The sequence below is a fragment of the Thunnus albacares genome, chromosome 15, assembly GCF_914725855.1.
Source record: "Thunnus albacares chromosome 15, fThuAlb1.1, whole genome shotgun sequence".
Classification (NCBI taxonomy): Eukaryota; Metazoa; Chordata; class Actinopteri; order Scombriformes; family Scombridae; genus Thunnus; species Thunnus albacares.
The window spans coordinates 17,262,046-17,288,282 of NC_058120.1; the positions used below are offsets into that span (position 1 = coordinate 17,262,046).

General features: G+C 39.7%; 1 protein-coding gene across 4 annotated transcripts in view; it reads right to left on the reverse strand.

Annotated features, from left to right (window-relative positions):
* Positions 1–11,735, reverse strand: part of pacrg (PARK2 co-regulated) — a 146,518-nt gene extending 134,783 nt beyond the window's left edge. For 2 of the 4 annotated variants that reach the window (XM_044375431.1, XM_044375432.1), the window contains exon 1: positions 11,523–11,734. In XM_044375431.1, the coding sequence (XP_044231366.1) occupies positions 11,523–11,591 (69 nt within the window). In that variant the 5' untranslated portion in view covers positions 11,592–11,734. Of the gene's footprint in view, positions 1–11,522 lie in introns of all 4 variants that reach the window. The other 2 variants (XM_044375429.1, XM_044375430.1) reach the window with 2 other exon arrangements.
* Between the last annotated feature and the right edge of the window lie 14,502 nt (positions 11,736–26,237).

Genomic DNA, 26,237 nt, shown 5'->3' on the forward strand with positions numbered 1-26,237 from the left:
AAACACAAATGATATAGCTTACAGTTGATGCAAAAGATCTCAAACAGGCTGTGCCAAAGCAATGATTAAAAAGAACGTAGTACTGTTTATTTAGGTAAGAGTTAAATATGACTTCCCAAGTTCAGTCTGAGCAGCAAAATCCCTTTCATCTTCCATCATAAAATGAAAACTCATCTACTTAAGAGGTGTGTTGCATCATCCTCTCCCTACTGAATCATATTCGCTCTCCAATATCCCGCCCCCCCCCCCCCCCTATCACTCTAATTTCCTCTCATAAAAAGGCTGACTTCTTTGACTCTCCTTGGCTTGAATATTTATGTCTTTTCGTGGCCCATCTCAGAGGAATGTTGTCAAGGTAATGTGATGATGACCCTTACACTCCTCGTTAAATCACTCAGTATCAGAGCATCAAAAAAATGTGGAAAATGTAAATGTGAAAATTCAGCCAAGACAGCACAGACGACCTTAAAAAAGTGGTAGGGAGTTTGTTTTATCTGTTTCAGCTAAAGGTCTTAGTCACATTCTCTTACATTAGCACTCACATCAGTATCCATGTCACTAAATTACCAAAGAGTCATTAAAACACAGTTTCAGATTTGTGAAACTTTTATCCTATTTTGTGAAAAAACAAAAAAGGCAGATTTCACTGATCTTGCGGCTAGAAATTCACAGCACCATTGCACGTCTCTCCATTTTGTTGGTTACAGAGTAAATTTTCTAATCTGTCCAATGTGGTCTAGATGGGGGAAAAGCTGTGAAATCGCCCTTTTTTCAGTTTTCACAAATAGAATAAAGGTTTCACAAATCTGAAACTGTTTTAATGACTCTCTGGAGTCCCCTTGGTAATGTAATCTAGATTTGACAAGTCTAAGTATAGTGGCTTTTGATCTGGATCTGATCTAATGTGGTGTGAATGGAGAAATATCAGTGACATTGCCCTTTTTCTGTTTATCATAAGCAAAATAAAGCTCTCACAAATCTGAAAGTGGGTTTAAACAGCGTTAAGGATTTTGCTACGATGTCTTACACTTATTCATATGTGTAAGTGGTAAAAAAAAAAAACACAGGATCAGCTGCTAAACGTCATTATTTATGTTTGCTTTTGTTCTCTTAGGCAACTGTCTGTCTTCGACTGTGTCAGTGATCAAACCAAACAGCCAATCAAAGGTCATGGTCAGTATTCAAAGTGACCAATCAAAGGAGGAGACTGTCTATACCATCCCTGCCTCCAAAATCTCAAAAGTCAAGTTGACGAGTGAGCAGGTGTGCCGCATTTGTGCACATGGAGCAGAAATGCTCTCTCGCAAGGATGCTTTTCCGCTTGCGGATACTGTTCTCTGCGCTCGCAGAGCAGAAATGCTCCCACTTGAGGATGCTTTTCTTCTCTGCCGCTGATACTGTTCTGTGCCCTCGTATCACGCGCATGTGCCCGGTTTTTATGTGCGCTGATTTTGAGACTAATTAAACGCCATACACAACCTTACTCAGACAGCCAGACAGGCAGTCCAAACAAAGTCGGTTAGATTCAACAACACTAAAGAGATGGGTGTCAGAGTGACAGATGGAAAGTTGAGCATCTGTCACTGTGCTGAACCATTTGGCTGAAATCAAAGGGAGATGAGGGCCTTCAAAGGACAGGCAAAGCTGTGTCTGAGGCCAGACATGCTCTGGTGTGCTCCACAGATAAGGGCCAAGGGGTTATATTGCTTTTCTTCTGTCTCTGCCTTTGTTCTCTTCTGTCTTAAGGGAGTGGGAGGGAGACTGAGAGAAAAGACAGAAAAAAAAGTAGAAAAGAGAGGGAGAGGTAGAGTGGGAATGAGTCATGAACAGGTTGCCTGTCTCTTCCTGCCACAGCGCACCGTGTTGATCAAACACTCGTTAGTAGAATTTGCTTGGTGTTTCCGGACGAAGAGGGTAATGAGCAGAGGTGGCTGAAAGGGTTGCCGGGCCGTGATGTGGATCATTTCTGACAGTATCGGAGTAGTTTTGCCTTCCAGCCCTTCCCTTCCCCTGCCTTCTCCAGGTTGCTGCAGACGAGCATTTGCCTCCAGCATACCTTCAACAGGGAACACTTTGACTCAGCTGGATGCGAGGCATGAGCTAAATAGCGGAGCAATCCTCAGTGGAATTTGGAAGAGAAGGCACACACTGCCTCACATCTCAAAGGGGTTTGCAGGTTTACTTTCTTGGCACCAGGTGAAGAATACCACAGTCCTGAATCACCATGTACGAAGCTGGCTGCTGTGCGTTTCAAACTGCGTACCGTGTGCAAGAGGGTGGCACTGGTTCACGGTTGTTCTGCCCTTCGATCCATCCTCTCTGAAGAAAGAACTTTACCGAAATAAGGAACATTTTTGTATGTTTGTTTGTTTTTTATTTATTACAAGTATGCAACTGTATCACTAATGCATGGTGGACTTTGTCATTGTTGTCCTTGACGCATTACAGACTTGCAGCCCATTTTGGTCTCTGCGCTAGTCAGCAAAATTCCAAAGGTCAGGCCAATGTTATTGCACTGACAGTGATTTTAAAAGATTTTCAAAGTGGGGGGTAGCAAAACAAAGGCCACCATTTGGCATTATTGGATTGGAACAACCGTGTTTGTCAGATACATTGATTTTTCTGCTACTGTTTCCCATTATGTTGATGTAGGCAGTGTGTGTAGCTGCCACATACTGTATGACCATATAGTAAAGTGTATAACACATGCCTAACGCTGGCAGATTAGAGCACTCGGGAAGGCCCGTTCTCCTCTAGCAAGGACAAGTCAGTCTGATGGGTGATAATGATGGGGGATGATTAGATAGCTAATGTCCTGTCAGTTTAATACACTTAAGTATAGCCTCATTTAGGTTTCATTTTACCTGACTTCTATGACCATGGACAAATTAAGAGTGTGGAGTTTGTATTTGACAAGTAAGTACATTTATTGTGCGTGTGGATAATAACATTGTACACAACACAATGTAAATGTTTGATGAAAACTGACTTTAACACTGAAGTAAATTAACCACAATTACAAACACTGTTACAAAGGTGGTTCAGAGGAGCTGGACAGCCATTTAGCAGCATTTGTCAGCCATAAAAGAGGTCTGGTTATTAGCGCTTTAATTTTGAGTTGCAAATTGTTTACTATGTCAAAAGGAACAGGTTTGAAAATCATGACAAAATACAGACAAATTGCCTCTAAAAAGATGAAACGTGGTCACAAATTGAAACTAACCAACAGTGATATAATGGATGTACACAGTGCATAGGGCAAACTAAAGCTGCTGAGCAGAATTCCACCCAACAAAAACCTATTTCATGAAATGTTTAGCATATTTTGTTGCATGTAGTTATAGTAACAGTGTGTCTAATTGGTTACCAAAAACATAAAAAAAAGCTTTAATAAGGGCTTTAATTAACTGTTTTATTGCTGACAATTCTTTTTCAGCCCACAGTTTACTGTATAGCTAATATACTGTATGTTTCATTTAGTTTCACTCTTATTTATTAAATTGTTCAAGATAACAAGATTTATATGCACTCTGCCATCCAAGCATAATAACAACAAGGCAGAAAAGCAGTCGAAGAAACAAAGAAAACACAGTTTTAGTTGAAAGATTATTTTATTGCTGTGGCTATTTTAAGAACCTTTCTTTTTTTATACATATACACAAAGAAATATGCAAGTGCCTTAGAAGCAGTAAACATGATAAAACTACAGTAATTATCCCAATATAATAGATAAGAGAATTTGTTATGTACAAGTAGGTTGCAAAATAATACTGTCGCCCCCATGTTTCCATTTGTGAAACAGTTTTACATGAGATTGCTGGTTTAAATCAATGACATTAAAGAAAATAAGATTAAAGTTTCAAACTCAAAAGGTGAAACGAAATGGACTGATAATAACTTCACTGTCTTACTGACACCAAGCCTGTTAAAGCGGGATAAAACAACATTAGCTGACAACGTATTAAGCAAATTGATTTTATGGTCATTTTTAATCATTTAGAAGGAACTTGGTGTCTAATGGACCAAATAACTTGTGCATGTTTGTGTGTGTGTGTGTGGTTATGTTTAACATAGCAACATCAAAGCATGTCCTTATATTCATCCGTGCTTTTAATAGGACTGAGACTAAATGGAAACAAGCACATAATTCAAATGACGCAGCCCCTACATTCTTGATTTTGATTCGAGAAGGACACAGAGAGGCATAGGTCTAGATGTCCTCTGCATTGGTTATCACATGACATAGGGCTAATTAACTCTAGAGCGGAAAACAGAGGCTCTGCAAGGAGCAATAAACAGTCTCCATTAAAAGCCATCTAATTAGGATGCAAGCTACAAGGGCTTGAAGGAGACCATAACAAACACAGAGGCCAGTGTAATTGTCAACCAAGCTCTGAGGAAAGCAAACATAATAGACATAATCAGCCGAGCACTTCCTATAAGGTCATGATAGACTGCTGTGGAAGTACTTCTCCATATCTGACTGAAGTTTCCAGATGGTGTTTTCCTCAACCGCGGGAAAGGTCACACACATTTCAGCAGCCATGCACTTCAGATGCCATGCCATCAATTATAACATAATCTATCTGCTGATACCTGGCGAGGAGGAGCATGAGGCACAGAAACAACTTCTTGTAAGTTCTGCCAAATTCATCTTTAGTGGAAATGTTGTGGATTTTCTGTACCGAAACACCAATTTCGGGTTTGAACTGGAGAGCAAAGTCATGGCGTTTCACAGTCAGGCTCCATTTCCCTTTTATGGTTTTAATTAACGCATGAAGAAAAGTATCAAAGTAATCAATGTTGAAAATATGCTTCTTTGGGTCAGTCTTATTTTTCCACTGCTTTTAAAGTAAAAAGCAGGGCAGCCAAAGTCAAAAGTTATGGGGGGAAACCATATGATTTTCAAGTCTGCCGATGCTCAGACTACTCGAGACCTTTAGGCTCCGTGGTTGATCGATAGTAATGGAAACGCCAGCAGGCTTCCAGAGCCCTTTGCCAATTTAACCTGTTTTACCATGACTCAATTCTTCCTCAAATAACCCAGCTGCTTACTGGGATGGACTACAGGCTTCTGGTGCTGATAAGATGAGCGTGCAGAAGCCAAGGGAAGGAAAGACGGATACAGAAAAATAGTCTTAGGGTGTGCAACGGTGTGTGTGTGTGTGTGTGTGTGTCTACAAACTCCCCTAGTTTAGAAAACACTGTGATGCAGTTCAAGAGAGGCAAGCAAAGCGGACAGGTGAGAGAATTTATGTACAGCATGGCCTCCAACTGCGGAAACCCAAGTTCAATTTGCCTTTACTTGCATAGGCATGCTTCAAATACAACACACACACAAAACACCCCGGCCAGATTCATGGCCAGTTTATGTATCATGCTGGGCAGATTGTGAGTTCCTGTGTCCAGTAAATGTGTTTGGAGCGATGGGGAGGAATGATTTTGACTGAGTGAAAATAATAAATAGACAGATTCATCTCCATAAAAGCTTTCAAGGATTCAATCATGGTCAACAACTGCCTGCCATCCATATAACTGACAATGGGCTTATTTTTATCTCAAACTTGCGGCCTTTTTTTGTCCTTGTTGTGCTCATGTTCTGTTTATTATGATTTCCCTACCTCTCCTGTGGCGTTTCAGTGGTTGGAGGAAAAGATTCAATCCCTTTAAATTAAGATTTAACTGATACACAACAGGCAATAAACAAACTTTTAAATCTGGATTAATTTAATACCAAATTAGCTTTAAGACTGCATTTTAACTAGGTTTATATCGCAAGTGAAAGCGCGATTACATTTAATCAGGCTGCACTGAAAGTTGAGACTAATTTAAACCCTAATTAAGAATCAATTCTGAACTGTCACTTGTTTAATTTGTTCAGATGGCTTAATTTATTAAGATGACACTCAGGGGTTAGAGTGTCAAAGGCAAATAGCTGAGATGTGGATCAACACATCTCTGAAACAATCTTATCAATGCATGGCTTTAAACTATCGACTAAAGACAAAATTACTTTGATACAATACAATTAAATTCCAAAAATCAAAGTGCATCTATGTCCTGTTACCTCTTATTATCTTGTTATTACTGTTTTATTGATTTGGTTTAGGTTTTATCATACTGTAGTGTATATAAAGCAATTTGTCTAGCAGCCCTTTGTTTCTCGGTGTAAAATATTTTTATATTTAGGGACCTGCCTGGTTGAATGAAGGTTCTGCAGAGAAAGAAAGACAATGAGAGAGAGACAGATGAAGACAGAGAGGGAGACAGCATGGGGGCCAAGACATCTGCTCAGGTATATAATGATGATGCTGTGGGGGAGGTAAGGAATAAGATATGGAGGTCACGTTCGCTAGCACGGAGTCTCCATCTGTCCCCTGGGGTTAGTGGGGTGAGCCAGGGATGACGGTGGGGCTGTGGGCGGAAAAGCGTTCGCGGGTTGCAGGAGGATTCGTGGCAGGCTTGGTGACGGTGTTTGCCAGCTCAATTTTTATCCCAGAGGCCAAAGTAAACAGTAAATGAGTTGTGCTTGTTATAAAAGCAGTCTATCAGGTCAGCAATCTGCAGACCCTCGCGCACACAAAAGTTGAGGTTGGGATCAGGTGTAGTTTGTATCGATTTGCCCTCTCGGTTGAACTGTGCTATACAGTGTCTTAAAGAGGACCGTGTACATGTTCTTGCGTGTGGGTTGTATATGTAGTGTAGAACATAGGAGAGTATACAGACACTTTGAACTTTCATCTTTTCTTTCATATCTTCTCATAAAAGGAGCATTTTCTCAGAGAAAGGGCCTCATGACACCTAAGACCTTGAAAATGTCCTCACAGAGACGGTCTTTGTTAAGGCATAGAAGGCAGAACACAAAAAGAGGAAATATTAAAGGACACCGTGTTATAGCAAACATCCTACAAATTATTGTGTACATAAATCAATTACAGGGCACGATGATGATCTAAGGGCACACATTCCACATCTTCTATAAATCAATTGTACCCTATCTGCACGACTGGTCTCAAGTGTGTCTGATTGATTGACAAAAGGTTTTTACCTTTAGGTAGGTGTTTAAACAGATGGTATAAGCTAGCATGATTCCACATTCCCTAACTCAGATAGGTCAGTTGTTGTAGACACTGGTAAACAGTACATCAAGTAAGAAATGATAAGATGGCTTGAAGAAGAAGAGTCTTGTTTTTGCTGTTTTCCCTCCAATCACATACATATTTATTACTATTTCTATTCTATTTGAACTCTTTTTAATGCACAAATTGAAGGAACTGACAGGATTACATTTCACTGTGACCGTACCTTATATGATTACATGTGACAAATAAACTTGATTGATTGATTGATTGATTGACAGCTGTTTCCACCAGTTGGCTAAACAGTCAACCAATCAAAGCTTTGTAGAATTAAGATAATTATTAGGACGTCATCATCCTAAATACTAGGTACACAGCTACATTAATGAAAAACAGCGACAGAAACAGACATTTTATACAAAAATGATTAATTGATTAATCGAGAAAATAATCAGCAGATGAATCGATAATGAAAATAATCGTTAGTTGCAGCCCCAGAATAAACTAAATACACTGTTTAAATTCTACTTAGGTATTCAGTCAGGGCTCAGTATTGTGCACGCTGGCTCAATGGGATGCCTTGTTGGGACTGGATAATGGAGTTACACCTGTGCTTTTCCTGCTATGTCAGATTCTCTGTTGTGAAAAAGGTCTATGGGACCATTGTAGGCAGTGTTGTGAATCAGTAAGCAGGACTTCTTAATGGCAATATTGGAGTTTTATATTATTTTTGCGTCAATCTGATTAATATTTTACTTACTTTATTTGTAAGGTCAAATTTACTGGATTAGTCAAAGTCGTACGTCCCCATATGGCTACACTGATAGATGATTTTATCCATATTGCCCACTCCTACTGAATAGCTCAAGAAAACTCATATCTTCCTTTCCTCAATAGCTGGTTTATCTGAGTCAGCTGTGATGATCACGTGTACAGTATGTGTATTCATGTCCATTGTGCACTGTGCACACTGTGCAGGTGTTTGCGCTTTCTCCCGAATCCCGTTATTTTTTGTCACCTAGCTGGAATAAGCCTCTGACACAGAAAATAACAGTTTTGTTTCCCTCTCTGTCTGAAACACAAGGTGACGACCTCCCACCAGAATGTAAAGTGAATCTTTTTTTCTCTTTAAATGCTTGGGGATGAATCAGTTGAAAAAAAAGGGTGGAGAGTTTTAGGGGCCTGTGCTATTGATTCAATTTCTATGACCACAAATACTTTAAAGCATAATAAGCCTATGCTTCAACTCCCCATACCCTTTCAAGGCTTGAAATGGCCTTGTCGTTACCTACAAATCACAGCTCTCTGCAAAGCTGCCCTCTCTGGAGCGATATGTCAGTGACCACAGGGGAGGAAAAAAACAGAGGGCAACAGACACAAGCAAGCCTCTGAAAAATGTAATGGTTTTTGTTGAGGATTTAGCCAGTGGTATAGCAGTGCAAGAGTATCATTCATGTCTCAGACATAGCAGATCCTCTGGGGAGATGGTGAATATTAAAGGGCTTTGCAGGAGCCTTCCTCGCAAAGGCTCTTGACAGGAGATTTGTTTATGACCTTCAAAAAAGGAGGAGGAAGTCAATGATAGCTCTGACTGCCTCTTTTGCATCTCAAGGCAGCCCCCACCATAGAAAAAAGAGAGAGCCGCAGTTTCAATTCCAAGTATTTACTGTTGTCATCAAAACTGTGCAACTTTCGCACCTCTTTTTATCACAAAGGCCTGATTCTTTTAAGTACAGTGTGAATGTAACAAGGCAATGGCTGTCTACAAAAAAACTAGTGGCTCTGAGAGGAAGACCTAGTTAGGTTGTTTGCATCAAAGTACCCAAGAATGGACAGTCAACATTTTACAAGCAGAAAAGATATGGAAGTGAGAGGCAGGGTATTGCTGCCAGAAAATATTTAACTGACACTTTCTTCAAATTAAATTATTGCTGACCACGGATGCCTCAACTTCTGATGCAGTGCACTCGTTTCACCATGAAACACGTCAAAGCTGTCAACAATTAGAGCATCAAAACAAAAAGCAGAAAGCAAATCAATGTATTCTTGGAATCTCTTGGATAAGTTGCAAGCTTCATATCCCTGAAACCTAGTATATAAAAACTGCTCATAGTGTAAGCCACCTGTCTTAGAATCTCTTCCTTTAAGGGTGGAAATGAAGAGTATCATGTTGTCTCAATAGGTTGGGAATAATTGCCTGAAAGATCAAGCAACTGAGAGTAAACAAAATGCCTCAGTCTTTCAATTTAAGCAATATGACTGTCTGTGACATGCTTTGTTACTCACCAGCAGCAATTGTCTCGGTGTAAAGGTGCCAAGTGAGAATTAAAAGCAGGAAGACATAATGTGTGAGGCATCTCAGACTGTTTGTTATAGTATATACTGCATTCCTCTAAAACGGAGCCAAGAAAACATAACTGTTCTCCTCACATGAACTGAAGCACAGTAGTCTTTTCTTACGACAAAAGGTGAGTAACTTCTCCATCTCGAGTTAGGTTGATAGTCTTGTGGCTTATTCATGTGAAATGAGTTGAGCTTAGAGAGAAGGGGTAGAGAAGGACTCAAATTAACACAGGTTTCAGTGTTACACCTACAGACACAAACCCTGATTAGCTCTGGTTTATGAGTGCCAAAGTAAGGATGCCTGTGTAAATGTGCTGCTGGGAGGCTTGTTTGTTTCAGCAGATTACAGTCTATCACATTAGCTGCTCCTACAGCCTGCCACATCTGCTAGACCACAATGGGAGGCTACACGTAGTCTACATCTTTCAATGACCTGTATTGGCAAACTATATCGGTAAAGGGAAAAGCCAGTTCATACATCATCCTATTCCCATTAATGTCTCCATTCATGTTTAAAGCCAGTGGTCTAATTTAGTTCATTTCACAATTGTGCTAGTACACTGAACCATAAAACACCATGAAAACAAATGTGATTTGGTTAACTCATTTTGGTCTAATAGATTAACAGATACAGGTACTGAGGACCTACCCTTAATACAACTGGTCCATATTACTACCAATAATGTATTTTTTTAGAAGCACAAAAGCAGGTTTCACAGACCACTCAATACATCCATCAATAAAGACTAATGTCCTCTGCTATATAAACCTATTACACTTTCCTGATCCATTGCAATAAATGAGAGGAAAGGAAGACCTGACTTGGCTGTCTTTGGAAATTAGTCTCCTCCCTCAATAACTACACTAGAGGTCCAATATGGGGACTGGAAACCAAGGTCCGGGATGCTCTTGTTTGTCAAAGAGTAAGAGAAGGGGCACCAAGACAGAAATATGTAGCTGCTTTAGGTGAATACATAAAAGCTTTGGTGGCTGAGAAAATAATATAACATCTCTGAGCCTGTAAAATCAAATCATGTACTGTCTACAACTCCAGCTACCCCACAAGCATGCCAATCTATAAAACTTTCACCTTTTATGTTAATGTGGTAACTCCAAGATGTTAGAAAAAAGACATTTGCATTTTTTAAGCATATGGCTTCTGGATTTCATAGTGTCTTAATGATAGCATTATAGCTTTGGAATGGCTTCTAAAAGCATCATTTTTAGCCCATAAAACTTATTGAATGATTTTAGAGTTCTCAAGTCCCCACACTTGTGTGAAACCCATCCAAACTTGTCTGACCAAAAGCCTTACACACACACACACACACACACACACACACACACACACACATACTCGCACACATGCACGCCCAAAAACACATGGACAGCAAAATGATGGTTGGAGAGAATATGTTCTGGCATTCTGGGTTTTTTTTGCTTTTTTCCACTGCCATCCCCATTTTTCTGTACTGTGTGCTGAGAATTCGCACAAAGAAAATGGATGATATGGTTCTGCTGAATAACAACAGAGAAATGATAGGGGGGAAAGAAGGAGTAAGAGGATAATTTAAAGCAGCAAGTAAGAGGCTGCACCATCATCCATTGTAACTTATCCTAGATACTGTAGTGGTGCCACACTGATGGCAGCATGTGGGAGTCAAGACTGTCAGTGCTCATGTACTACACAAAGCACAACTCAACCTCTGTCTGTCCCTCTCACACTACACTCTTGTCTGAAACTTTGAGCTAGAGATTTCTAGCATTCAAAAACATGGTGTAGTGAATGTAAAGTTTGACAGCTTGAGCTCACTGACAGCAACGGTGCAGCCTCACAAGACTGTCTCTGCAGCCCACAGTCAGGCTATAACCTGAATGTGAAATGACGTCACGCTGAATATGATTCCCCCCCCAATAAATGTCACAGATATTTCTTCACAACTTCCTCCAATAACACATGCTATACAGTAAATATGTTAGTCAGTTGTCAGGCAGTTGTTTCAGAATTGGCACGCCCAACTTAATGCCATACATACACTGCTAACGTTAAAGCTAACGCTAACCGACCGTTAGCTAACGACGTCACATAACTTCACTCACCACGGAGTTCTTCATGGTGGCTTTCACGGTGAAGCCTTGCGCTTTTAGCTCCGTCCGGTTCCTCCACATATCCACAGGTCTTCTCTTGTTTAAAGTCAAGCGAGGACGAAGAGAAAAGTTGCTATTTGATATTTAGGTGACTCAAAGCGTGAAGCCCGTTGTGTCTTGTGGCGGTTGCTATGCAACTTCAGAGACGCTTTGCTCTGGTTGCTGCGGAGACGCGTGTCTCCTTGTTGCCATAGAAACTCCGGGCCACTGCTGAAAAAGAGGAAAGAGGATGTCTCACTGAATAAGTAGTAGTATAGTATGAGTTTAGGTTGTACTTTTTATGTCATTATTAAAATGTTGTCCTATAAATTATATTGTAAAGATAATAATATTGTAGAAAAACATGACATGACATCTTTCAAAAATATGGTGTTTTTTGTCATTTCATTGAATTGATTTTTAAACTTTTTCCGGAGAGGGACATGATCATTACAATGCCTTTTTATATCTTAGTCCTGCTACCTTATCATTTCAATTATCATGAGGTCAGGATGGTACATACACTGTAGCTATGTTTTGTGTTTGTGTAGATGTGCAGCAATAATGAAGGTATCTCTGGGTCCAAGAGGAGGCCTAAAGATTTGTGCTGCACCTCATACTTCTGTTCAGTGAAAATAATGGGCCAAATTGGTATTCTGCTTACTTTTGCCAGCAGGCTAGTTTAACACACTGAACTAATGGGCTACAGACATGGGGAAGGTGACCTAAGCTCACACAGGATGACCTGTTTTTTTCTGTGCTGATGCCAGGCCACCACCCTTTCATCGTGGACACATAGGTTCGATCACAAACTCAGCTCATCATTATACTCATGCAGCAGATCTTCATCCAGGAGTAAATACTTAATGAATGCTCTTTGGCAGGTAGACCAAGGCCTTGACTCTCAATAAGCTGGTTAAAGAGCGACCTGAGCACTGAATCATTCCAATTTAGGGATGTGGCACTTTTAATCTTCCAATATCGTTTTTGCCTCTGGAGACTTTCTTGGGTGAACTGGTGCAACTGTTATTAATCTTCAGTGCACAGGCAATTTCTCTAAAAGCCCCTATTTGTTTTTTATGGCTCCATTGAGAGAGGAGGGTATAGCAGCAGGGAGGGAGACTGTAAACAAGGTATGCAAGGAAGGCAAGTTATGTCCCCGTCAGCATTCAATGCTGGTCTCTCTCTTTCTCTCTCCCTCTCTCTCTGCTTCCCCTCAGAGGATTAAAAAGAGGAAGAGGGGAGTTTTCAGAAAGCAAACTGAGCAAACTGGAGCGTCAGCATGAATTCAGCTGGACTGAGAAATGATTGTTCAAACAGAACTGCACTATCTCACTCCTGTGAGTGTGCGGCAAGGAGGGGAGCTGGTCTTTGTGCATTGTGGAAACAGTCCTTGCAGGAATCAAGCGTGAAATACAAAATATATTGTTAGTTTTGCCAGTCTCTCGAATTCTGTGTGTTCATGTGGGAACATGTGTGTAAGGGTGTGTATCCCTGTCAGGCTATCAGTGTCGGTCACCATTCGGGTCAAGTTTATATCTCAGTTCCTTACAGCTGCTTCAAGGACATACACGTAGGGTCTAAATTGACATACACAGCGAAGATTCATTTGCATTTACTGCTGCTAATGATGTATTGTGGATAACCAGCTCTAGTTGGTTCGACAGGTATGAAAAGAATGAGGGGGAAAATATGAGTAACAGCATCGAAAAAGGAACCATATGCTTTGATGAATGTGTTCTTTTTTTCCCCTGCATCTACACTATGTCTTCATCATCATTGTGTCCCTGGTTTGATCTCCAGCTCATTTGCTGGGCCACCTTCAGGCTTGGCGACCATTGTCCACTGTGAGGGAAAACAGCAATTATGATATCATTAGAGCAGAAACTGGTACCTACAAAGCAGAAGACCCAGAGGGGGCCAACAGAAGAATCTCAGCAGGAAAAGGATAGCAGAGACTTTGCTGCAGAGTCAGTTGCTCCCCAATTACCATAAAACAAGGCAAACAGCCATTAGAGTAGACCATTAGGCTGTAGGGAGAGCGGCCAGGGGCTTGTTGGCTTTAACAATTCGTCAGGTTGTGAAAGTCACACAAAGTGTACAAGGTATGTGACAGAGATAAATGCTATTCAATGCAAAGGGAATCAGGGTTACAGTATGTGTGGTTGTGTGATATATTATATGCTATTCCACTGTTAAACCGGAACAGAAAAATGTAAGCTTTGATATATTTAATATCCTGTAGGGACACTATAAAACAGATAGAAACCCATAAAGTTCATTAAAGTCCCTATAACAGCACAGTTGAGTCCAATCGATAATGTACTCCTCCCAACAGGACTATTATTGAAATATTGTAGAGATTTGTTATGAAGGTTATGAATACTGTACATGTTGCAAGTGTTACAGTTCACAGTTTACTGTTAACTGCTGCTTTAAACAACCGTGGTAAAGCCATAGCATAAATACAGTGGTAACAGACCAAATACAAAGCTGAACTATTGTACAGTAAGTATGTTCCTACACACTCTCGAATTAATCTGAGATGAGATTTTAATGAACTACTTTTAGGTGCTATAGGCCCTGCACACCACCTCCACAGGTGTTTTCAGTATTGCCTGATTAGAGCTCCTCTCAGGACTGTGTGGGTGTGCAAAGACTGTCCTGTTAGTTTTCTTGCACCTGTTATATCCCAGAAAATTACAACTTTACAATTTTTATTAGTACAAGAACTTCGGTGACCACACATAATTGCAAGCATGGCAGCTGCCAACTTAAACCTTGGCAGATGTCTCATCAGCCGGCTTAAGTGAAAACACAAGTGTGGGTGTAAAGGGTCTTTGATAGTTTGATGTGTCATTTGGATGAATCTGGTGTTCAATTAAAGTTAAAATGAAAGACAAAATGACATGAATCCTCAAAGAGAATTCTTGAATGAAAGAGTCCTCTCAATTCTCTAAAAATGATTACAATGACAGGGGAACAATATTCTTTGGTTGACATTATCTCAACGTATAGGCATATTCAATGTTTGATGAGGGGTTGGGAGTAAGCATCGTTGGACTATAAAGGCTCACAAGCCCAAATATTTGTGAACAAGACTTAGTGCACTAGAGGGTTATATCAATAGAAGTAGGTCAATGCAGTACAATTTTAGAAGCAGAAATCTTGCTTTTGCCCCCTACTATTATCTTAGTACATGTGCAGATACTCTCTGATATTGTTGTGGCCTTTACTGGTGTAGGTACATGTCCTTTCCATATTCTCAGAAATCCCTTTTGTATTACATTTTCCTGCTGGTGACGTAAGCTGAGGGGTGGGTGTTATTAATAATGTAAATTAAAATAATGAGGAATTTGAATTATTAAAACAGTGAATGACTAAAACCAACAACATAATTATTTTTCTGTTCATTGTTGTTTGTTTTTTGTGGATTTTTTGTGGAGTCTGGGAACTGTAAAGCTATTCTTGTGCACACAAGATCATAATGTTCTTCTTGCTGTGTCTTGACTGGGAAACTGGCAACACTACAAGTATGATCCCAACCAATCATCATATGCTGCCTTTCACGACCTTGCCCGAGTTCATAGGTCGTCGGGGAGGAGGGTCAAGAAATTGTCAATCATGGCTACAGAAGCGTTATATGGGATGCTGCTGTTGCTGCTGTCAGGTGGAACAATGAAACTGAGGAAAGGTTTGTTGAGCAGTGGCAACAATACCCCTGCCATTTTGATGTTTCCTCAAGGGAGTACCATGACAGAGTCAATAAAGATAAATGTCGGAGAGAAATAGCGGAGGCACTTCAGCAACCCGGTGAGTAGCTGGTTATGCTATGCTAGGTTAACAGCAACAACAGCATCCCTGCTTCTTGGGATTCTGTTGCGGCAATAGTAGCATGTGGTTAATTTAATATAATAATATGTGCACCAGAGAGCACTCTGTCATCCTACTGGTCAACGTCATCCCAGACGCCATATTGCTGTCCTTCAATTATGTCACACTACAAGGGGTAGTCGTCATTCCTGACGTTCATATTTGGACGCAACGCTGGAAATTTTTCGGTGACAACAAAACCATGTCAAAATCTGGCTGATTTTGTGTAGTTTGATCCTGGCATGAGGCTTTGTGATAAACATGTTTCTGCGTTAAACACAAACACAAAATGCATTTTTTTATGAGAAAAGTGGAATATAGATCAAGCCATATTTCTTAAAAATGAAATCACAGGGAATCTTCAAGTAATCTACTTCATGCAATATAAAAATGTCACTACATGGTGGGGTAGCACTGCTTCTGGAGAGTGTGAGAGGGGAAGATTTGACAGGATATGACTGTAAATTTTCCCTACTTCTATCTCACATACTGATAATGTATTCTACTTTACCTTTACATTTACAACAATAGTGCAGATGCTGTGCCAACACCTCTAGTGATATAATTATCAAAAATGAGTGATGTTGCACATGAGAGCAAATCAACAACACAGCTGCAAAAACAGAGCTTGCAATACAATAAATAATAATACAACGAAATCCTTTCATGAATCGGAGGAAGTTAAAGCTCAGAGAAAGTAGAACTGAGATAGATTTTTGTGAAATGCCCTTTTAATAGTGATCACTATAAAATGCTTCTCTACAAGTCATCATCAAATCCTATCATAAAACTGCGAATGTCAGAAATACCCAAAACACAGCGCTACTAGCTTTGTTTTTTCCCCTCTCTTTACTCCAAACAATAGCAGTTCGGGTATCCAGACTGTAGTCTGTTTTCCCCAGAGCCCTGATAAATCCAAAGGCATAGATCTCTTCAAACGGCAGGGCAGTTGGTGGGAATACTTGATATGGGCACAGAGTTGCAAGGCCTCACTCACAAAGCCACAGCGTATTGATCTTCATGCATTATAGAAGCAGCTTTGAGGCCAGCTGATATTGGAAGGCATAGCTTGCTCTCCCTTGGAGCATACACTCTAACATGCCCACTGGACCATAGCAGCAATAATCAGACACAGGCCCAGATGATAAACATATGGATAATACATCTATTATAGTATCGTTGCACTCTGGTTGATAATTGCTTACATAATTATGTTTGTTATAGATAATACATTTTTATTTGTCCTCTCTAAGTACATGGATACTGTATGTCTCTTTGAAACTGTCACAGGCTTACAGACTTTAATCTTAAATAGATTACAGGCCATTGTGTCACTCTGAGTTGTCAGGCTTTTTTCCAGTCTGAATCATCAAAGTAAATCCATTGAATGCTGCATGCCTCACAGTATGACCTCACTGGTGGTGCTTTCAGCAGCCTTGGCAACACCTAACCCTCCAGAGAATTGAGCTTTCCTGTCACCCACAGGTCAATGTCACATGAACCTGAATGTGCGAACAGTGACACCAGTGATCCCTCAGGGGCACACAAAAGCTGGCTGCTCCTGCATACGACTCCACTGTGGACATGGTGTTAAGGATAGTGAAGAAAAGTAGAAGAAAAGAGAGAAAAGGTGGGAGGGATAATGGCGTTTGAGAGAGTTCCATTGAAGAGCTGGATTTTGCCAGTTAAAAACACCAATTTAGTGTGAATACAAGGCACAGGGGGGAAAAAAATCCCATTGTAGTGTGCATCAGAAAAAACAAGCTTTTTGAAAATACTAACATATCGTTAGTCATGTGATAAAGCTTTCAGGAACACCGCTGATGTGTTTCTAATATTTTTAAGAAGCAAATTTTGTAATCACATCTCACTCATACATGATCAATTTTATCTCCTAAAAATTACATTAATAAAAATTGCATTAGCAAGTATATTTTGCAGTACACGCTGTGTCATGTAATCCAGGCAGGCATTATATTTCCTCTAAAAGAATTTGATAAAAAATGGCAAATTAGGTATTTTGCAGGAGACTGGGTTGCAGCAGCTAGTCACACACACACAAAACATTGTTATTGATATATATGTATTGAGCAAGACACTACAATGACTGCACAACTACAAAATAATGATTTGAGGCTCTAATGCAGTCCATGAATTGCTGTAGTATTGTAACATTAATTTTATAGCCATACAATCATGACAACACAAAGTCAAGTCAATTTATTTATAGAGCACATTTAAAAAGCAAGTGCTGATCAAAATGCATTTTGGAGACATGACAATTACAAATTTGATGAAAGCATGAGAATTAATCATTTTGGATATGAATATAAGAATTCAATAGGTGTATTGCACAAGAAAAAATAAAATGGAGTGTGACCAGTCATGTCTCACAAATTTTATTTGTGTAGCACCATCTTATACAAAGGCAGTTCATATACACAAACATGCATACATCCTTACATTCATGCACATACATACACACGTACAAACATACATACATATACTGTGAATTCCTTTAAGAAAACGCACAAGTCTAAGATCAAACTGTTCTATTCTTTAGGTGCATAAATGTTAAATGTTATCTCACCAGACTTTGAAAATGATCTAGATACGTGGAGGAGATTGCCGCTTTGTGACCTGAGAGATCTGCTGGGATTGTATACTGATAGCATGTCGGATATGTGCTGTGGAAGCAGACTATTAGGTGTTTTGTACACCAAGAGGAGAGTTTTGAATTGTATTGTAAAGACAATAGGTATGAATGGAAACTACTAGCTATCAATGGACTGCGAAGATCTAATATTGAGGGGCATTATTGCACAGTTTACAGCCAACAATGGAAAATGCTTGATCACCTTTGGATTTTAATTGGAGCATGGAATGAAGAGCAGTAATGGGTCAGCACACCTGAGTAGTGGAGGTGGAATATGGGCGATGAGGAGATTAGAAATGTGACCTGGTACCAAGCTGAAAGACACAATCACCTGTACTATGTCACTGGTAGTACTGAAACACAGAATAACAACAGAGAAACTCTTAACATGACATTACTGCATCATGCCAGTAAACAAAGAAGAGAAGAAGAAGAAATTTCAGTGTTGACAGGAAACTTTAAGATAAGGATCCTTTCACCCATAAATTATGTTTTCAAATTCAACCACATTAGTCATAGCCTAAGTGTAATGTACAGTTTCTGAATGTCTCTGTCTGTCTCTGTCTTTACTTGCATATTTTTTTATCTAACAAATCCATTTGCCTCTTATTCAAACACAAACAGAACATCCTTGCGGCAACAAACTGTGTATGGCAGGGCAAATGCAATTTGCTTCATTTGAGAAAACAACAGCATGACTCTCATGCACCTGACTGATGCCTCTCTGCTCTGTGCATGAAACATTCAAATAGAGAGAGACAGGCATTTATAAAGCCTATATATTTCAGAACAGATCCCCCTAAGTAAAGATGATACTCCGGATCCTATCACATATGGGCAGATGGAGGTAGGGAAAGAGGGGACAAGACAATTTTTTTTTTTTCCCGAGAACAGAAAAGTCATCTCCGCTCACATCACATCTGCCTATCTTTTCCTGGAGCAGGATGCTCAAAGCCTGCCTCTCCGGTGTTCCTGACATCTTGGCTCCGTTAATTGCAATGTTTGCCGGCCGTATTGGTATTCACAGTGGGCCCTGGGAACAGATGGCGTTTAACTTTAAATATTATTAACACTTCCCAGCATTCTAAGATCCTGGGTGGGGGTTATGAGGACGAGCAGACGTTCAGGTAAAATTACCACAATTTCCATAACAGCATCAAAGGAGGAAATACAAATTGGGATGATTCTCCAACTGTCAAGATTTGTGTGTTGTTTTTCAATGAACTAATACTTTGATTTTTTTTTTATGCTTGTGTTTTGTCTGTTCATCTTTATTAATATATTTTCCATCTGTATATATTAGTGAATATGTGTGTATACTATCATTTCATCATCTCTCTACTATTAAATCTCTAATAGGGGTTATATATACATAGAGTTTGCTGGAAACGTAACCCTCTGAAGTTGATCCCTTTTAAAGTTTGTCATTTTGCGTCATTTTAAAATGTTGTAGTAAATGAATAAGTTTAGACTTTTGTTAATGCAAGATATAAATGACATGTCAAATAGTTTATAGACCTCTGAATATCATAAGTATACTCTAATGTTAGAGTGAGTGAGAGCATGACATTCAAAAAACGTCTTATTCAAGACGAAAAATGACTCCAAAAGCCACAGCGCAAAAGTACGCCCTGTATAGCCTCTTGGTGAATGTGCATTCAGTCCGTCTGAATGTGCTTTGAAATGCCTTTGAAATATATATGACAGCCTATTTGAGAGGGTCTGCAAATGCACTTAACTGCTGGGTGGTAGGAGAGGTGTCGGGGAGGTGGGATGACGTGGAATGACTGGAAGGCACCGTGGAGGAGATGAGGGGTGAGCGGCAAGGAAAAGAGAAGACTGAGACCACAGAGAATAAAAGCAAGCTGCTACTTTTATATAGTGTAGGGTAGAGTGGCTGCTTTTGATGACAGCCACAGGGGGAGTAGGGTGAGCGTGTGTGTGTGTGCATGTTCATGCAAGAGTGAGTAACTGCGTTTCACTGTTTGAGTGTCTTTGTGTTTCTCTGTCTGGTTTTGTGAGAGAGAAATAGAGAAAACTGCGTGGGGGTGTTTGTGTGCCAGAGAAAGAAACAGATCGGAAAAAATAGTGCACTAGTATGAGTGAAAGAGGGCAATGTTCTCGAGCTTGCACTGACATGTCACATCGTATTTGTCACATTCAAAGGGAGAGCACCCGTAGTCCCTGGTGCCCTGACCCTGCAGCCAGTCGGTGCTGTCTCACTGTCCTGTAGCCGCACAACAGCCACCATCTCTGGGATTGTGAAGCTTCAGAGCACTGACCCTAAGCAACCCCACTGGCAACCTCTGGAGTACCCAGCGACCCTCCTCTACTCATCCCACATATATTGAACTCCTGCCTGCACCACAGGGAGTCATAATAATAGTATGGTATGGTATTGGCGCATCCGTATGTGTGCAGGTGTGCATGAAAACCACAAAAATCACATCCCCCGTCCAAAATTAGCAATCATTTTCAGCTGATTGCTTTCCAAGTATAATGTGGCTTTGCAAGATTCCCCATCAACACCCACCCAGTGCTACAGGTCTTGAACCACAGGAGGTTATTAATCTATGAATAAAGGTGATTGTGGTTTGGCTTCAGGTGAATCATCTGCCCACTCTGTTCAGTACTTAACAGGTGCCAGAGTTCCTGCTTCAGTTACCCTGGAGACAGGGATTTGAAAGGGCAGACGAATCCGCTCCGGGATCAGTTGGGTTAATGGTAAAAGGCTTAGCTTTACTGTAAAGTGCATGCTGTCAATGTAGAAAATGGCACTTTGTGACAGACTTGAGCTTGCTGTGAAACAGTCAAGCAAATACTTCATTGTGCTTGTTTTACCTTTTGTGAAAAGCATGCTGTTATGCACATATTATGTGCATTCATTGTATCTGTTGCTGTTACAGTAATAGCTGCGCTTTTGTATTTAGAAACCTCATACACTGAGACTCTGTAAATAATACAAATAAAAGACAGCTACGGTATATACCTAAAGTCCCTTATGCTTTTCCCCTTTACTCAGAAACACATGTTGTGTGCTGTATTGCTGGTAGGGGAGAAGCAGGCATGTTTCTCTACTCCTCTCACATTTCATTTAGATGGACATTTATCTAATTTGTCACAATGTATAAAGCGTTAAGGGATTCAGAGTCCAGCTTCAGAATGTTTCACCAGGAAGGATGGCTATCACTGGACCGTCGTGGGAATCAAACCTATGTCTTCTAATGACTGCTCGACCACAATAGTGCGCCCTGCCAGACCAGCATATCCCTGTCTCACAGGAAAGGAGAGGAGGTGAGAGAAACAAGGAATTGAGACAGTTTTGTGATGTATTATAAAGGGAACACGTGCTTGATTATGTTACTGCTGTATGTTCTAAATTGATCACTGTTTTTAGGTTCTTGAACATTTTCAGGAGATATTTTTCCTTTTTTTCCTGAAATTTAGAATAGAAACAGGGCCTTTGAGTATCTTGGTGTGCAATATGAAAACTCTCACACAAAATAACTACATAAGAAAGTAAATAATAATTTTCTGGCCTCTGTTCTAATATCAGGCAAGTGAACAAACTGGTCAGTGTGATGTTTTCCTAGGCTTACCTCTGGGCTCCAACCTGAGTCAAAACAATTACACAAATAAGCCTCCGCAGTTCATTCCTGTGTGAGAGAAGCAGACGTGCCAGATACCTTCGCAATTCTAATTGAGAGAAAGAAACATATTGCAGACTCACACCTCTTAACAATGCCTCCCACTCGAGGCCAGCCTTGCAGAAAGTGTCTGCTGTTTGCCGTCCGGTGCTGCTGTTGTTTTGTCCTTCATGTCAAGTGTTTACATCTGTTCTTTAATTAATTAGCTTTTCAGAAAAACAAGCAGGAGGTCAAATCTCAGATGTACTGTTGTCAAATGTAGTATTTATTCATCTGGTATACCACAATAATGGACACCTGGCATGAGGATAATATGTGTATGTGAGAGTGTTTTTACAGTAGTATCCTCAATTTTTCATGCATGCAACAGCAAAGACTGATGATTGTAGTTTTGGTTTCCTTTTACTTAAATAGAATGGAGCCTTTTTCAGCACTATTATGTGTGCACAATATCAAAAATATTGTAAAAAAAAAACCAAACAAAAACAACAACTTTGATTTGATTTGAGTTTAATTTAAAAATAACAACTCACAATTCAGTAAAATATGAAACTTAAAGGGGAACTCCAATGATTTTACACATCATAGTCTGTTTACACGTCTTGGGGAGTACTGGTGATGTCACTTGAGGAAACATCGGTTGGGACTGAAGACAAGTTTGAAAATGAAAAAATTCTGGTGGTGTGAAGTTAGAAAGAAGTGAGCTAAAACTCTGTAGCCTGCTCTTCGTCTCTGCTTGAGGCTATGGCTCAAGACTACATTAGCCACTATACTAGCATAACACACCCCAATCTCCAACCAAACTGTTAGCAGTCCAGTAGCATTGTGGCTGATGCCAGGTTATGATGGAAATTGATTTTAAAAAACTACATCTATGGTTCCTGTGTGTGAATTTTGAAAAAAAAATCAAAACACTGTATGCTACTTATCTAGCACTGAAGGGTAGAAAAAGTTAGCTAGTGAATATAGTAGCATTTAGTAGATAAAGTAGTCGGTGAAGACCAAAAGCAGTGCTAATAGTGAGTGAATATTGGACCTATGTTTGACACTTGGCCAAAAACACAACTCCAAATAAATGCTAATGTTAGGTCATGTCCCCTGGATGTGTAAATAGGCAGCTGTTTGCTAACATGTTCGCCAGATAAACTTGTATGTTAGTGTTGCTTTTAGAGCTTCTTTCTGCTACCCCAAGTGGACAAAACATTCACTGATGAAGGTTTTACTCAGTTGATTTTGACATCTTCGCCTGGTAGATCTCCTTTCAAATGATAAATGGTGTTTCACTTTCTAATAATTATGCAAATGACAGGCCTGTAAGGTCCCTAAATCAATGGTTCATTGTTGTTTAGAAATGTACACAAAGAAAAGAAACTGTGAGCTGGATTTGAAGGACATAGGCTATATACCCCATCTGCCATTTGTGCTGCCAATATTCTTTCACTGAGCTGCAATAAGAATTCCCTGTAGGATGATTGAGTTGTAATAGTAGCCCTGATGCTTAATATGCCCCTCTGTTAAGGACTTAATTGAATAATTTATGTATGAGTAAAATGATCGGTCTTAAAGCTTTTAGAATCAAATGTTGTTTCCATTTTTGCAACAACATCCTTTGAGGGTCATGACCTTTGTCTTGTTGTACAATCCCAGCTTGGACGGCTGAACTGTGAATGAAAACAGAATAGCAGGGAGACTTGGAGGCAGAGATACAAATGACAAAAAAGAGACAGATAATGGAAGATTCAGAGAGAAAAAAAGGGAGTGAGAAACAAAAGAGAGAGTGACAGAGCAGTGGGACGTATATACTGTTTGTCTGCACAAGGAGAGCGAAATGTCAGTTTCTGTGCTGCATCAGTGAGTGATGGCTGCCATTATCCCACCCAATGGGTATAAGCAGGCAATATTAGCACACTGTTTCTACACCCAGATGAAACAGGCAGAGTTCTCCACAGTGGGGATACCCAGAGCCAGCATGGAAAATGATGTGTGAAAGCATGCAAGCCATAAAGATTGGTGGGAAGAGATATAAAAAAGACTATGGGAAAAAAAGGAAATAGAGAGAGAAGAAAAGGAGCAGGTGTTGCCGTGCACAAAAGACAATCACATGAAGGCTAGTGTCAAAAATGGAGGAAGAGAGGAAATTAGAACAAAAGAACTGAGTGTCCCTGTTGTTTCAGAAGTTCCTGCAGTGTTTTAAATATAACGGTCTCTCTCAATGTAGACCACACGGTGTGATCTGACATCCATTGAACAAAGTGGCTGAGGCAGGTATGGTGGTTTGGGGCACTGCAGTGGGATGCACACACACAATGAGGGTTGTAATTATAGAACAAGCACACCTCACTAGCTCTCTTAACGCAGAGGGAAACTACCTGTAATTGTTTTAGCTTTATGAATGGGTGTGTGTGTGTGTGTGTGTGTGTGTGTGTGAGAGAGAGAGAGAGAGAGAGAGAGAGAGAAGGAGGTTCAGGGGTAGTAATGCATGTAAATTGTTTGGAGTGAAATCTAATATTCATGGTATCATGCAGTGAAATCTACAACCGTATGGCTCTTTGGGGTGAAAATTGTTCATTCAAATCCCAGTTGTGTTCATACCACTGTGTGCTGAGAAAGCACCTTTTCCCAACGCAGAACCTGCTGTGAAAAGAAACCATTTTAAACATTTAAGGCACATGAACATCTGCGTTGGACAAATATTGAAAAAAAAAAACAAAACAGTGGTGGGAAGGGGAACTTTACAGTGACAGTACAACATTGATGTCTAGGATAATGTCACAAAATGCAAGTTACACTGAGGGATCGCAAGTCTTTCCATATCAGTATAGCACCTAGGTTTTCAAAATAACCTCACTTAAGCAAGTGTTCCAAATTTGAGGGGGGCTCAGGGTTTTACTCACCAGAGATATACAAATGACTTAATAAAACTGTCACCACTGGCATGTCAAACTTTTCTAGATGTAAATATACTTGTAACCCAAGGCAGGGCTTTTAAATAATAACTGACTCTTATTTATATCTGTGGGCTACGTAGATGTTAAAACAGTTCCTAACCTGGGGTTCAGGACCCCAAAAAAGGGTTGCAAGATAAATCTGAGCCTCCTATAAATTCTGTTTATATACTACTAAAAACTAAATGTTTTTTCAAAGGAATGAAATGCTACATTTATGGACTGCATGAAGTTGAGGGGAGGTGGTCAAGGTGGATGGCAGGCCTACAAAACTCAGACCGATGTTTGCATCTTTAGTCCCATGTGTTTGGTTTAGACAACAAAAGCACTTTGGTAAAGGTTGTTGAAAGATCATGGTTTCAGAAAATGTTAATAAACAATAATGTAATAATGCTGTAGTCACTACATGTGGATATTGTACTATGAGATTGTATGTCACTGAACATTTTACTCATACGTTCAGTATCAACATTTTTGCTCCTTTACTTTTGCCAGAAATTCAAAACATTTTTTCATTATGTTGACAGAAAATGTATTTTAGGCCTATTTCATGTAATCGTTTCATTCAAAAAGTATTTACTGTTGCAGTTTAGAAGTAGGCTATATAAATATAATTTCTGGGGGACAGTGTGTGAACAGGAGGACAAAAGATGAGAGAAAAGTATGGAATAAGGAAAGGTAATGATAAATTGGGTTTGTAAGGTTCATAGTTAATAAAATACATAAGAAATTGAAGTGGTGGGTGATTGTTTGTTTTGCCACTCACTGTTAAGACTCCTATCATGGTGGCTGAGAAGAGATAGAATAAATTCACATGTAATTAAAACATAAGTAGGGTAGTGTTTTCATCAGGCACATTCAAGTTCATTGCCACTACATATAAATAAATCTACAATGAAATATTCACAGACTCACACAGTCACAAAAATAGTGTTTCTCCAAGGCCATGTTGCACAAAGATTTACTCAAGAAGAGAAGACAATTAAAAACATGCACAAATTAAACAAGGATATATCCTGCTATGTATGCTGTTGTTGTTTTTCCAAGTGATAATGTCCTCTGCTGAAAAATCCTCAGAATAATTAAGTCAATTAATATGCCTTAAAATAAAGGTCAAGTGTAATGTACTTTGCTTTTATGTACTCAAGTTTCTTGCTTCTTAACCTCGTACAAACCATGAAAACAAGCTTTATGCTTAGTGTCTAAAAACACACTAACTGAGTAATTGTAGTCCTTTGAAGTCCTTTTTTAAAATTTATTTCTTGAACAAAACCTCTACAAGCCTACACCATCTATGGTACACGCTGTCTCCTCACACTGCATATTCATAAGTATTACCTTTTATACCCCCCAAAACAAACCTTGGACCATGGTAATGCTAATCGTACTTCAATTTCTTCCACCAGCATTTTGCTAACGAGTAGAATCTGTGCGATCCATCACTGCAGGAAGCTGTATCTCGCCTGACACGGTGTATAGAAATGACAGAGCTAGCAAATTAGAGAGGCATTAATACACAGGATATTCCCCGTGTAGGATATATCCTATGTATTGAATACTTTGCCTT